Raw genomic sequence first — 15,420 nt, forward strand, 5'->3', positions numbered from 1 at the left:
AATTTAAAGCACTACCTGTCTGTTTTGTTGCAATGAGTTGTGAAGTGTTACAAATAATTTGTAACTATAACTTAAAATTTCAGTTTGTGAATGATTTATTTAAACAATTTAGAGCAAATCTAAAGTCATGCCTATAAAATTATCCCTCATGTTCAATTACATTTTCATTTGTTTTGTTGAATAAGAAAGGGTGAAATTATTGCTGTTGCTTTATGAACTATGCATAACCAATGGCTTAACCTGTCTAAGCATTTCCAGGGGAGCATGCTGATCATGTCAGTGTCATCTGCCCTCATGGCAAAAAAAAAAAAAAGTAAAAAAAAAATTGGAATGGCTGTGCTAAATTATGTTAGTAATCATCCCTTCACTGCTTTTATATAAATTATTTATTATATATTTGTACTAAAATAATCCTAAGGTTGAGTTTGTGTCTGTTTTCTATACAGCACCTAGCAATGCTTTAAATATGTTTATTATTATTCTTAGTATTACTATCAAATTATGTATTACAAATTAATTTATCTTCAAGGAGAAATTCAGGTGTAGTTTAAAATTTATGAAATAAGATATATTAAAATGTAATAAGTGTACATAAAAATCATTATAGCTCTTACATATAAATGTACAGGAAAAATAGCTAAAAGACAATATGTCAAATGTTAAGTGGATGCTGGATAATGAGTTGCTTTTTCTATTTTATACTTTTCTATTCTTGTAAATTTTTCTACATGAAAACCTGTTACATTTATTTGTCCCACCAGAGATTTTTATTTTAAAAGACACATTTTATTATGAAAGTAATATATATTCAGGATTTCATTTATACATTATCATAAAAGAAAAAAAAGGCAGATGATGCCCAGTTAGCAATAGATAGTAAAGAACAGACCCTTATCACTGTAATATAAGCAGTTGCCAAAACTAAAGGGCAACAAAGACATCTTCTGGACACCTTAAGAACTGCACAGTTTTTTAAACAAAGGATCTTATTTCTACCTAAGAGTAATAGTTGTTTAAAAACCACACATTAAGAAGTGTAAAATCAATTTGTATTAGGTTTAAAGTTTTAAATATTACATGATTTAATTACAAAACATACAGTATTTAAAGAAGAAAAGATACAAAATTGTTGCATACACATTGGAATTAGTTTCCAAAATATCTTTGAAGCTATTTCCAGATAGATTATAAAATACAAATATTTTAGTAAAATTAATTTATTTTCATGTAAGGAACATAAAAGAGTATGAAAACTACATGCAATGTTGAACCAATACTTGAAATATTTAAATAGAATAGGTCATGAATCATGGAGCTCATTAATATCAAAATCTGATTGGTAATTTAGTCTTTAATTTGAAGAATTGTATTTAACAAACAGTTTTTAAGCACATTTAAAATCATATTTGGTTGATTTGTTATATGTGCTAGTACTATGCAATGTAATATTTTAGAAAAATTATCTCCAGTGATACATAATTATTAAGGATCCAAATTTTAAGTGTCTACTCAGTTTGAACATGTGTTCTTTTCAGACTAAAGCAGCTTGTAAAATTATAACACTATAGGCACAAATAACCAATTTTGTATATGAAATAGTACTCAGTTATTCTTAGAGCATGACTGACTGGTTGCACTCACATCTAGCCACCTTCAGGAAGAACTATTGATGTCCATGGTTTGCCTCTAAACAATTCTTAGGGCAGACCCAGTTTGAGGATTTTCCCCCCCAAGTATAGTCCTAAAGAAACTAATCTGTGATTCAACTAGCTAAACTCAGCTTGCCTTAGTTCTAGTTGTGTTTGGTAAGAACTGTATGCTTTAGTTTAAGGTAACTCCAAATGAACAGGTATTCTACAAATGAAAGTATGCTTATGTCCTAAAATTACATTTCTTAGTATCTTCATATGATAGACCATAATGAGATTTTGTAACTAAAGTCTTCTAATATCAGGACTAAATATTTGAGTCTTTGGACTTTGCTTTATGTCACTTGTATCTTTTCAAATTGTTGTATGATTTTTCTAATATAGACATTTAAACAAATAATTAAGATAACCATAAGGAAAGTTTGAGAGGATATTAAATAAAATTCACTAAGGGTGACAAAGATTATCTTCATATGAAACTGAAGTGCTTCAGTAACATAAGTAACACAATTATCTTACTTTTTTCACTGACATTGCTAGTTTTTGCAAACTACTACACAGTAATAGGTTTCTTGGTGTATGTTCATTTCTCTTTAGGCAGTTACATTCTATTTGATCTTGTGAAGTGTCTCCCAGGAATTCTGTCAGAAATAAAATATTTGAGTCAAATAATGTTTACAATTTCTTAATGGATCAGCTAACTTAAGGTAATTCAGCAATAAATAATTTCTGTATTTTATACGTGTAAAATTCAAAGACATACAAAAGAGAAAATGATCCTAATTTTTGGCTATCTAAAAAATGAGTTAGCCCTGCCGGATGTTGCTCAGCGGTTGAGCGTTGACCTAAGATCCAGGCGATCGGGGTTCAATTCCCAGTCAGGGCACATGCCCGGGTTGCCAGCTTGTTCCCGTCGAGGGCGTGCCAGGAGGCAGCTGGTCAATGACTCTCTCATCATTGATGTTTCTATCTCTCTCTCCCTCTCTTTTCCTCTCTCTGAAGTCAATAAAGATATATTAAAAAAAGAACAACAACAAAAAACAAAACAAAAATGGGTTATCCTGAGGAATCAGTGGGACATGATTGATTACAGCAGGGAAGTCAGTGCAAGAGCCAGGCCTACTCTAGATCTGCTGCTGAGCAGATCACTCGAATAGATGAGCCAGAGCTTGGCTACCAAGAGGCTGGTGAACAGGTAACAACTGGAAATCAAGGCAAACAGGTTTTGAACATCATAGTGAATTTTAAATGAGAAGTAGCAGGCTCTTAGGCATTGAGTTGGCCTCTAGTGCTAGAGTCCAGAAAGGAGGAAGGGCAAGTGGGAACTATATAGAGATCTGAAGAATTTACAGTATTCTTGGCCTTTGTGATTTCACATAAGTGAACTGCTTTGCATATTCAGTAAGTAGAAGTGACTTGGGAGAGAATACAATTAAAAGTAGTTCCCATGTACTGTAATTATTTCAATTTTCCCTCACATAAGTACTATGTGAGCACTATTCTACCTTGATAGACATTTCTAAGCCTTTTTGAATTATGACATAAATATACTGGACTTTGGGAAAGATTTGGTGAATGTGGGACAAGAAACCCTATGTTATCTGACAGTTTCCCCCAGTTCTGAGTAAATATATAACAGTATATAACAATATTTCCTATTTTTATACGTGACTAGCAAATTTAGGGAGGTGTTTTAAATGATGAGAAATGATATTAAAACACAGAATAGCTTTACCTCCCGTCATCTTGGTTGCTTTGGTACATTTGTGCAGTTGGAGATGCCATATTCTGATGTGACATAAGAGACGGAGAGAGATTTATTCCTCTGAGTTGCCGGAAAGCTATTTCTGCATGAATGCTCCGAGGATTATTTGTCAGAATCCCTGCATTCTTGTTTTTTTTGTCTGAAATTAGGAATTATGAAACAATGAGAAACATTAATAAAATAAATGATAAAAATTTGTCCTTCAGCTGAATGTATGCTATACATATTACATAACATGAATTTAAAATATTTATAAGTATAGAATTGGAATGTATTTCTAGCACTTAATGCTACTTAACTCTCTGAGCTAATGAATCAATTTGCTCCTTTCTAGGTATTTTTTAAATTGAATTTATTGGGGTAACATTGGTCAATAAAATTACATAGGTTACAAGTTTATAATTCTAAACTATATCATCTACATATTGCGATGCGGACTCACCATCCAAAGTCTAGTCTCCTTCCATCAACATTTATCCCATTTCCCTCTTCCACCTGCTCTCTCTCGGTAATTTTAAAAAATATAAATATCCAGAGATGTGTACTATAATAAATGTATAGATAAAGTGACCATACTTTCAAAATAAAAATTGAAGCAGCATAGTCAGAAAATAAGAAATACAGGACTTTTCCAGAAAATCCTAAAAAATAGTTGCACAATGAAAATCTTGAAGAAAGATATCTGAGAAGTAAGTTAGGGAGATGAGTCCAGGGTTGAACTAATGCCAATATATATACATTCAGCAATACATTCCTGACGATGACATTGTATTGCTAAGGAGCCTAATAACAATTCAGTACAACCAGCGATACAGATAGCTATATTTACTGGATAAAAGCATAAAATTTTGACTACGATTAAAGCCTTGAAGCCATAAGTATGTAGAAGTATGAAAAATAAGTTAAACAAAAAATATCTTAACAGAGTAAATTATGTTGAGTTTCTTTTAACTGAGTTTCCTTTAAAAATACACATAGGACAATGTTATTCTTAGTAAGCTGTTAGCTCTTTTCACAGTTATTGTAATGTTCAGTTTTATTGTCCAACAGTGGCCTGAGGCAATATAGGATGTTAAAAGCAATGGAAGAGATGAGCCCCTCAGAGAAGGAGCAGCTTCTCTCATTTTCATCAAAATGGTAGCCTGTGAAGATCGGGAATTAGGAGAAAGGTTGATCTAAGCCTGAATTAAAATGTACATACTAGAATGAACCACTTCCATGCCCTGTCCTTGTAATATACTTTCTTTTTTTAAAAAAAATTATCTTTATTGTTGAAAGTATTACAAATGTCCCCCTTTTTCCCCCATTGACCCTCTCCACCTTGCACCCCCCCTCCAGGCCTTCACTACACTATTGTCTGTGTCCATGGGTTATGCATATAAGTTCTTAGGTTATTCTCTCCCCCTCCCACTCCCACACCTGCCTTCCCTCTGAGATTCATTAGTCTGTTCCATGCTTCTGTGTCTCTGGATCTAATTTTGTACATCAGTTTATTTTGTTCATTAGATTCCACATATGAGTAATGTCATGTGAAACTTGACTTTCCCTGACTGGCTTCTTTCACTTAGCATAATACTCTCTAGGTCCCAACATGCTGTCTCAAAGGGTAAGGGATCCTTCTTATTTACAGCTGCATAGTATTCCATTGTGTAAATGTCTGAGAAGATGCTTGATATGATTTCCATCTTCTTGAACTTGTAGAGACTTGTTTTGTGTCCTAACATGTGTTCTATCTTTGAGAATGTCTCATGTGCACTTTAGGAGAATGTATATTCTGCAGCTTTGGGATGAAATGTTCTGTAAATATCAATTAAATCCATCTGATCTAGTGTGTCAATTAGAGTCACTGTTTCCTTGTCAATTTTTTTTGTCTGTAAGATCTATCCAGTAAAGTCAGTGGGATGTTAAAGTCCTCTACTATGACTGCATTGCTGTTGATCTTTCCTTTAAAGTCCTCCAGAAGTTTTTTTGTTTTTTTTCCCAGCTGGTGTGAGTCTTTTGTTGTGAGGTGAGATTCTTGTAGACAGCATATACTTGGATCATGTTTTCTTATCGATTCAGCTACCCTATGTTTTGATTGGAGCATTTAATCCATTTATATTTAAGATTATTATTGATAGGTACTTTTTATTGCCATTTTATTTCTTTATGCCTATCTTTCTCTTTATCTCTATTTCAACTTATTATAGCAGTCCCTTTAACATTTCTTGCAGTGCTGGTTTGGTGGTGATAAACTCCTTTAGCATTTTTTTGTCTGGAAAGCTCTTTATTTCGCCATCTATTTTGAATGATAGCCATGCTGGATACAGTATTCTTGGTTTCAGATCCTCATTTTGCATTACCTTGAAAACTTCATGCCATTCCTTCTGGCCTGTAGAGTTTCTGATGAGAAATCAGCTGACAGCCTTATGGGAGCTCTTTGTAGATAACAGATTGTTTTTCTCTTGCTGCCTTTAAGATTCTCTCTTTGTTTTGGATTTTTGGCATTTTAATTATGATGTGTCTGGGCGTGGGTCTTTTTGGGTTCTTCTTGCTTGGGACTTTCTGTGCCTCCTGAACTTGTCTGACTTTTTCCTTCACCAAGTTACGGGAATTTTCTGCCATTATTTCTTCAAACAGGTTCTCTAACCCTTGCTTACTTTTCACCTCTTCTGGCACTCCTATGATGCAAATATAATTGTGTTTCATGTTGTCCCACAGCTCCCTTAAACTGTCCTCCTGTTTTTTTGGTTTCTTTTGGTTTTGGATCTCTGGTTGAGTGAGTTTTTCTGCCCTGTCTTCTAATTCACTGATCTGATCTTCAGCTTCCCCTAATCTTCTGTTTATTCCTTCCAATGTTTTTTTTATTTCTACTATGTCATTTTTAATTTCCTTCATAGTTCCTATATCATTTCTCATGCTGTTGAGCATTCTTATGAGCAGTATTCAGAACTCTCTATCTGATAGATTGCTTATCTCCATTTCATTTAGCTCTTCTTCTGGAGAATTCTTTTGTTCTTTTATTTGGGGCTTGTTTTTTTGGTCTCCCCATTTTGGCCGCCTGTTTGGATTTGTTTGTATGTATAAGGTAGATCTGTTAGGACTCTCAGTCTTTTGGATGGCCTCTGGTGCAGGCCAATGTCACATGCTGTTGTGACTGGCCTTGAGTACCCTGTTTGAAGCTTTCCACATTTCACAGCTTGTGGTTCCCTCTGCTGGGGCTTAGTGTATTTGGAAAGGCCCACCAAGGTCTGCTTTTCCAAGCCCTGGGTCCAGAAGCAAATCAGGCAAAAACTCAAAGCACCCAGAGGCTGATTGTTATTCAGACTCTTAATGAGCCTCAGTCTGTAGAAACTCCACAGGGTGGGGTGAGAGGTTTTCAATGGGTGGGGCAATTGCTTCCCTTTCCCCCGAGGTAAACGCTGCTTGGATGGTAAATGTCTGTCTGAGAAAGATGTGATCTGCTATATGGGGGAACGACCCAGCACAGAATCCAGATAGCTGCCCTCTGAGCTCTATCCCCCAAGCTGCACCCCTGGATTCTCCCCACACAGCTCCAGTCTACTCCTACATCCAGAGCCCAAGGTGAGTGACTGCACAGGAAAGTTTGTGTGTTGGCCCTTTAAGAGGCTGCCTGCACTTCCAGCCCTCTCTTCTTGGCAGACAGAAACCCCGCTGCTTTTTACAGCCAGATGTTATGTGGGCATCTTTCTCAGTTCTGGTGCTCTGGTCTGGGAAGCCCAGCTTGGAATTTAGGCCCAAGAGTTCTCAGTGGGAAACCCCCACAGCTGAGATATCCCTCCGGACCTTCAGCTGCTCCCTGTGGGAGCCCAGCCAGCCCTCTCATGCCTCCGCACTTAACTACCAGCCTCTATGTGGTCTACACTTTAGGTCATTGGTTATGATGGTGCTCTCCAGCTAGAAAGACATTGATGTGAGAGAGACAACATCTTGGTTGCCTCCCGCACATGCCCCGAACAGGGCTGGGGATCGAGCCTGCAACCAAGGTACATGCCCTTGGCTGGAATCGATCCTGGGACCCTTCAGTCTGCGGACTGACACTCTAATCACCGAGCAAGACCGGCTAGGGCTTGAAACTTTTCACCAATATTGTCTTCATGAATATTTTACTTATTATTTCAAGGATAAAGTCTGATCTTTTCTTTCTAAAATATCCTTTTTACCACAAAAGTCTTGTTATCAATATTTTTAAACCTCTGATTTCTGCTTTAAGCAGGATGTACTAATGAACTGGTCTTAGTTGCCATTTGCTATGAAATACACAAAATGAAATAAAAACTTTGAAAAGAAATGTAAGGAAATAATTGTGCAAGTATCACAAAGTTCAAATTGCAAGCAAATGTTTAGTTATAACATTAATAGTTGAGCAGAACAAAAAAATACTACAGACTTCTTTGAAATCATAATGGCCACACAAAACTTGAATAGACATGCAATTTTAAAATGTAAATTTAAAACATACAATTTTGGGTAGTTATTAGAAATTAAACTGAGTTTTGTTTCAGATGAAGTGGGCTTTTTTTTGGTTTGTTTGTTTGTTTAACATTCACTCTGAAACTGTGTCAAAATACCTTCAATTTCAGGAATTAAAGTGAAGTCAGATCCCAAGTAATGGCTAAATCCACCAGGCAGAATTATATTTGTTATCTTTATGGGAGACGCTTTCACTTGGCCAAATGATCCACCATCCATAGGAGAGTTGGCAACAGGAGTAAACTATATAATAAAATTAAAAAAATTAAGAACCCTCACCTCCAAAACTCAAATCAATAGGTTTAGTTCTTATCACAAGCCCCACTTGATAATAAACATTTTTTAGGTTATGAGTTATATACTTGCATAAATTCAGCGTTAGTATGAAGCAAAAACTGTGAAACAGGCTTTGAGTGTTTAACCTACAGAACATCATGTTCTGCTTTTTTAGGTGCATTGTATTCATCACTAGAATCCAATGTGAGGGCACTGCCCCCTTTCCAAATGGTTTCACAAGGAAAGTAAAGAAATTAAGAATTAAGACTTTTCTTCTTTGTAATGTTCATTTTTTTTTTTCTAAACAGAAACTTCTGGATGGTAGGAGTTATATTTTCTACATTGTTGTATTCCTCACAATACCTCATTAGGAACCATGCAATTAATTAGTTTTTCAAAAACAAACAAATAAAATGAGGGCTAAGAAAAGCATCTTATAACAATCACTTTTAATGAATGTACTCGATAAATAGTGTTTACCTTTTAAGTTAGTTGAGGATTAAGAGGCTTTTTAAAGAATTTCAGGAATCAGTAAGTAGAGTAGGGAGACTTGGTTTCCTTAGAAATTTGTGCTTGCTCTGTCTTCGTTAAGACTGATCTTATACTTTAAAAAATATAAATTCTGAATATATGATTCAACTTAGAGACATAGGCTTTTGCCATTTGTATAAAATTACTGATTTCCTTCATACACCAGTAAGTGTTACCCAGAATGGAGCTTTGTAATGAACACTAAGGATCAGTCATTTTCCCGAAGCTGGCAAGTCCCAAATTCCCTAACTAATTCCTTTGTAGGGCTCTTTCCCCATTACTAATCTAGAATGTTGTCAGATTTTCTTCTGAAACCAAACCACCAAAAATGTTCTGGTTTAAAGGACGACTTTAGATTTCATCGATTCCTTCTTTATCTGCTGTTAAAAAGAAAGAACAGCAGCAACTTCAACAAAGAAAAATACATTAGATAACTGATAAACTTCAAAAATATTCTTGTGTTTCCTAAATAGCTAAAAGAAATAATGGCTCAATTTTGTTCTAGCCATGAAAATAAAAATTATTATTGAATCTTAAAATAGGTTTTCCTAAAATAAAGACTTCAAATATCCCCTTTATATTACTATGTGTAGATAAATTAAAAAAAAATAAAATTACTTATAGAATAAGTTGACATATATGATAACTTAATTCTTTTATATGGCACTGATTCAAATGGTGAGAATAGGTATCTAGAATCACTCAAGATAACATCATAGCATAGTAATGGGAAAATGAGTTCATTAGATGAGAAATAGAAAAGACTAGCCAACAAGCACTGGTGAATTACTCATCATTGACTAAAATTTGAGTGTATGTACTTTTTCTGCTATGTTAAGTCAATTAATAATATATATGGAAATTATGATCTTTAAAGTCGTTCCAAGTGATTTCTTTATATGTAATTTAGTGAATTTATATGTAATTATATGTAATTTTCTAAATTTAGTCAACATTACCTTAGACTTTATAAATTTTAATGTGACAATTTTTGTAGGTCTCTCACTGGAGCCCTCAGATATATGGTGTGGTAGGCAGAACACCCCCGCCCCCCAAAATGTCCATATCCTAATCTCCAAAACCTGTGAATACATTACCTTACATGGCAAAAGGGACTTTTCAGGCATAAATTAAGGATTTTGAAATGAGGAGATTATCCTGGTTTATCTAAGTGGGCCCAATACAATCTTATGATAGTATAATTTTATAAGAGGGAGGCAGGAGGGCCAGAGTGAAAGAAGATGTAATTTAATGATGGAACCAGAGGTCAAAGTGATGCCATTGTTGGAAGAGAGCCATGAGCCTCTAGAAGTTTGAAAAAACAAAGAACAAATTCTCCCCTAGAGCTTCCAGAAGAAACACAGCCCTGTCAATACTTTTGATTTTTAACTCAGTCAGACTGAGTTTTGGACTTTTGATTCCAGAATTGTAAGATAATAAATTTGTGTTGTTTCAAGCCACTAAATTTAAGGTAATTTGTTACAGCAGCAATAAGAAGCTGAAATTTTCCACTTCTGGAATCAAAAAGTGACTTGCTCCAGAAATATAAAACAGAGAAAGGGAAAGGATACTTAAATCACTGAACTAAATTTTATTTGATTATTTATTTTCTTTTGAAAGACTGGAACCTGTGACAGTAATTTCAGTAGATGACATTAGATGGTGCACTTTCTTAGATATATCAGAGAGATTAGTAGCTAAGATTTTTTTCACAAAATATAGTTTTTAGAAAAAAATTCTGGAGATATAGCCCACAAATAAACAAATTTCCTTGACCTCATCTAGATAATCTTTATTAACACTGTACAACTTTAAGTCTCACAGGCCCCTGTAGCTACTTTGACTTATAAGAAGCCTCTTGGTTAATCAAAAAAGTCAAGGTTAATAAAAAAGTCAGGGAATAATTAAGAATTATATGTATAATTAATATTTCTCTTTAAAAAAATTTTTAACATAAAAATACATTCACTCAACAATCTTTTGATGAAGGGCCAAAGCCTTTTCTGTAAGCAAGTGTCCCTTAATTGGCATTTTATCTGATTGTCCATGGATAAATCCACACTTAAGGTTTTGCTTATAAAATCTAGTTTTGGTTTCTTTAAAGTAGCAACAATTTAAAGACATGTGGAGAAAATTTGAACAAAAGAATCTGTCTAGATTTAAAAAATAATTTTCCCACATATTTTGTCTGAATTTTTAAAATTTCCCCCCATATTTTACCAATTTTCCCTCTCCCAACCTAATCTGACACTGTGGCTGTGCTTGTGTGTAAGAGAGATTGATCTTTATCCAGACTTTCCAAAGTATCCCATTTGGTTTTCATAGAAACAGATAAATAATAATTTAAAATTTGCATTTATAGTGTATCTGTTTATTTAAAATAAGAGAACTAAAGTAAAATTTTGAAAAATCACAGTCAACTCTTGAAAAATATGTGAATCTATTGCTGAAGTCTGAAGTGGACCAGAGAGGAGTCTACTAGTACAGCACGGTCAGTGTGCTCTGGGATTTAGTTGTGTTGGGTAATCTAAATGAAAGTATGTACAGTAAGTCTTACCTCTTTCCTAAATATAACTTTTAAAAGTTATCTTTGTTTGCTAAGGTCCATGCTCTCTGGCTTTCACTTACATTAGAGGTTCCAGTACATTCTCATTGCAGTTCTCCCCTTCCCCTGCCCAGTCCAGGTCTTCATAATCTCTTTCTTGGATTATTCTAAAAGCCTCTTAACCAGTTTCTCTGTCTCTGGCTTCCTCTTCCTAAATCCTTGCAAAGGCACAGCTCTAATAATGCTGCTGCTTTTTAAGAAAACCATAGCTTTTCTGTGTTAAATTTAGTCTTTGGAGGATGGTCAATGATAGAATTTCATAAATATATGCTTTGGTGGCTGCTTCTCTCTCTGATCTCTTTCCTACCTTGGTCAGATACCTTTTTAGGGTTTATGGGTAAAAGGCCCAATTATTCTGCCAATATACAAAAAAACAGGTACACATCTCTCGTTAGATGAACTATATAGCCCAGAGAGCTGAGGTTAGAATTCCTTCCTTCCCTTCCTATCTACTAAGTGGAAAGAGTTTTGTTAGTTTCTGTTTATAAAAGTGATATGTTGTAGTTTCTTACCTTCTAGCATTCTTGGACATATTGAGCTTTATGTCAAAGTATGCTATTAGAAAAAGGAGCTTCCCTGGCTTATGTGTGTGTATGTGCTCTATTCACCAGATCAAGCCTTTGATAGTAATCACTAAAAAGATACTAAATAATCTACAAAAACATCATAGCCTAGGTTTAAATATTTAAGTAAAAATGCATAAGATAGGATGTTTATTTACTAATAATTTCTATATTAAAAGAAAAAGTATAAATAATATAATGATTACCGAATTTTTCTTTGCTTGTAGTTCAGAGAAGTGAAGTTCAGCTTTTGTTCTATCATCTGAATTCACAGGAATTCCATCTAACATCTGTAAGTTAGGTAGTCGAAATATGAGCACGTGGCGATGTACCATTTTTCTACAAATCTGAATAAAGATAAAAATAATTTATTCTTACGAAAACCTTTTATTTCAAAGATTAATCTTTATAGAAATTTAGCATAGGCAGCAAAGAGGCAGATGATACAAATATGAGCTCCCTTTTTGAAAGATTTCTCAATTTCCTATTATGCTAATAAAGGTAAGAACTTTTCTTTTTTCTAACCAAGGCTACCATTTGGAGGTTTAGTCTTTTTTAAAAAAGTGTATATATAATATTGTTCATTAACTCCAGACAATCCCAACTCAGGAATAGTATTATATTATAAAAGTTCACTTGTAATTAGTTTGAAATCTATTTCAACAGGCACTATCCAATTTAATTCAGTACACATCTATTGAACTGTGTGATCCATCACTTCATAGTGCCAAACTACTCTTAAGAATATTTGCATATGTGCATAAGAAGGTGTGTAGAAAGAGTTAACATAGTAGGCCTGAGGCTGTTATTTTTAGAAGGGTCTGCTTGCAAGGAAGCTTTTGACTAATGTTTGGTACTTGGATTTGGAAGTGTTCCCACCATTTCTTAACTGACAAGGATAGTTCACTGTACCTGGACTACTCACACAACAATATGATTTATGCTCATCCTATTTTCCTTCTGGGAGTCTGGAATTTTGACATGTAATAGCAAAAAATTTTTTGAATGCTAAGTCTATTGGGATTCCCTGGGCAGAAACATAACACAGATGTTGCTGCATTTTTGTTGCTGGGTGAAGAGTGTGTACAGTGTGACCCCTCATGGGAGAGAAAAAGCATAAGGAAGTCTGCACAGGGATTCCTCCAGACTCTGCCTGTGTCTTTTTCACTCATTACCTGGCTGTGCATCCTCATTATACCACTGTAATAAATCTTAGCCATAAGTACAATTATATGCTAAGTCTCACAAGCCAGCCCTTCTAGCAAATCCTTGAACATGGAGTGATCGTGGGGACGGACAACACAGTCATGTGTTGCACTGTTTGTGATAGCAAAACTTTAGTCATCAAATAAAGGGACGAATAAACAATCTATTTTTTTAAATGTAGTAGACAAATACACATTAATGGAGAGAGATCTCTAAGACATATAATTGAGTAAAAGGAAAAATTTGACCACATTTTTGGCCATAAAGCAAGTTTAATAAATACCAAAGATTGCAATAAATAGACTAATTCCACCAACTAAAATGTAATAATGTGGCAGGCTAGTAAGAAGCTAGGAAAAATCCTGAGCAAGTGGAATAGGGAAACTGAGACAAGAAAATTAAACAAGGCCAAACAGTTTGGGCAGCTTGTAGCCAGCTTGTGAATCACAAGACCTTATCTTCCTCAACCAAGGACACTTGAGAGCAAATGGTTTATACCTCTCCTTCCTAACCAGAGAATACATAGCTTAAATCACCCTGGCCAGCTAAACCCAAGGACAGATGAAGTCTCGGGACAAATAGCAAAAACCCTAAAAGTACTGGATTGGTATCACTTGTGGGGGGAATGTTAGGCAGAATAGTTAGCTGCTAGGGATGGAGGTGGGGAAGGGGGAAAATGGGGAGTTTACGTATCACCCACTGAACAAAGAAGTCAGCAGTCTTGGGTCTTGCCAAGGTAAAATTGCCAGATGTTCTCATAACTTCAGGGAAAAACCACAACAGTGTAAAAGGGGGACCTTGAAACCTATAGGAGGGAAAAGTATAAAACTCTTGAACTCCTACCAGGTACGGCACTCAGACTAGCTGAGTTGCCTGCTTGTGCTTTATGCCAAGTGTATTCTTACTAATTCACTTGCTTTGCTTCCTTTATAAATCTGCTTGCTTTGCTTCAACACTGCTTTCTGTCACTCATTTGAATTCTTTCATGCAAGTGTGACAAGAGCTGAGGAGAGGAGAGCCCCCTCCGAGTTAGGACGCTCTCCGGTAACAACAACATTAGAAATAAATTGCCAAGAGATAACTAAATACACCTCATAGATTTGAAAGTAACACACACCTCAATAATTCGTGGATTAAAGAAGAAATCTTTTGGAAAGTAGATTTTAAGAAATAAAAGGAAAAACATTACCTATAAAAAATTTTAGGATGCTGTTAATGCAAAATTCTGTAACCTAAAATTTATTCAATTACAAGAAATATAAAAAATTAATAAGCTAGGCATCTACTTAAGCATTTCTAAAAAACAAATTCTAAGAAAAAGAAGGAAATAATAAAGAGTTGAAGTTAATGAAATAAAAAAATAATTTACTTGATAAAACCAAAATATGGTTCTTTGAAAAGAGTAATACAATAGACAAAGCTTTAGGAAGACTTGCCAATAATAAAAGAAAACAAACAAACAAAAATCAACAAACTTAGGTATAAGAAAGGTGAAAAAACAGATATAATGGAGATTTTGAAAATTCATGAGTACTATAATAAAAATACATTTAAAATTTAGATGAGGACAATTTTATAGACAAATAAGACTTCCCAACACTGACTTTTGAAGAAATAGAAAACATGACTAGATTTATAGCCATTGAAAAATTTGAATAACTAGTTTAAATCTACTTATTAAACCCAGATGGTTTTAGAGATAAGATCTAATCATACTTCAACGAACACATGTCTTCTCCTATATAAGCTAATTCATAGACTAGGAAAAGAGGGAGAAGTCCCCAATTAATTTCACGAGGCAAAAAAACCCAAAAAACATTTTTGATGAACTTGAATAAGAAAATTATAGGATAATTTTACTTATTTTCATAGATACAGATAATTTTACTTATTTTCATAGATACATGAAATCATAGCAAACTGAATCAGCAAAGTATTAACATGACTAAGTAGTATTCATCCCAGGAATTTTGGGGTGGTTAAACACTAGAGTATATTAATGTAATTGACATATTAACAAATGAAATTAGTCAAAATCCAATATCCATTCATGATAAATACAGGTATTAAATTGGAATTAGAAAGGAACTTCCTTAAAATGTTGAAGGTTATCTACCCATAACCTAGAGCAAACATCATATTTAATAGGAACAACTTAGAAGCATTCTTTTGAAGTCAGTAACCTACTATGATTGTATTCAACACTGTACTAGAGGTCTTAAGAGAAGTAAAGGAAATAAAAAATAAGAATTAGAAAAAATAATTGAGTCATTTACAGATAATATAGTCTACAGAGAAAATGCAACAAAATTGCAATCCATTAGAACTAAAAATAGTTCAGCAAGGTTCCTG

General features: G+C 34.3%; 1 protein-coding gene across 1 annotated transcript in view; it reads right to left on the reverse strand.

Annotated features, from left to right (window-relative positions):
• Nucleotides 1-2,250: 2,250 nt before the first annotated feature.
• The window catches only part of LRRC9 (leucine rich repeat containing 9), an 89,237-nt gene continuing 76,067 nt past the window's right edge, over nt 2,251-15,420 (reverse strand). The window contains exons 30-33 of the mRNA XM_087820109.1: nt 12,069-12,209; nt 7,986-8,130; nt 3,385-3,553; nt 2,251-2,290 (exon numbers count right to left, since the gene is read on the reverse strand). Of these exons, the coding sequence (XP_087676235.1) occupies nt 2,251-2,290; nt 3,385-3,553; nt 7,986-8,130; nt 12,069-12,209 (495 nt within the window). The remainder of the gene's footprint in view (nt 2,291-3,384; nt 3,554-7,985; nt 8,131-12,068; nt 12,210-15,420) is intronic.

Source organism: Miniopterus natalensis, chromosome 1 (genome assembly GCF_054644295.1).
Source record: "Miniopterus natalensis isolate mMinNat1 chromosome 1, mMinNat1.hap1, whole genome shotgun sequence".
Classification (NCBI taxonomy): domain Eukaryota; kingdom Metazoa; phylum Chordata; class Mammalia; order Chiroptera; family Miniopteridae; genus Miniopterus; species Miniopterus natalensis.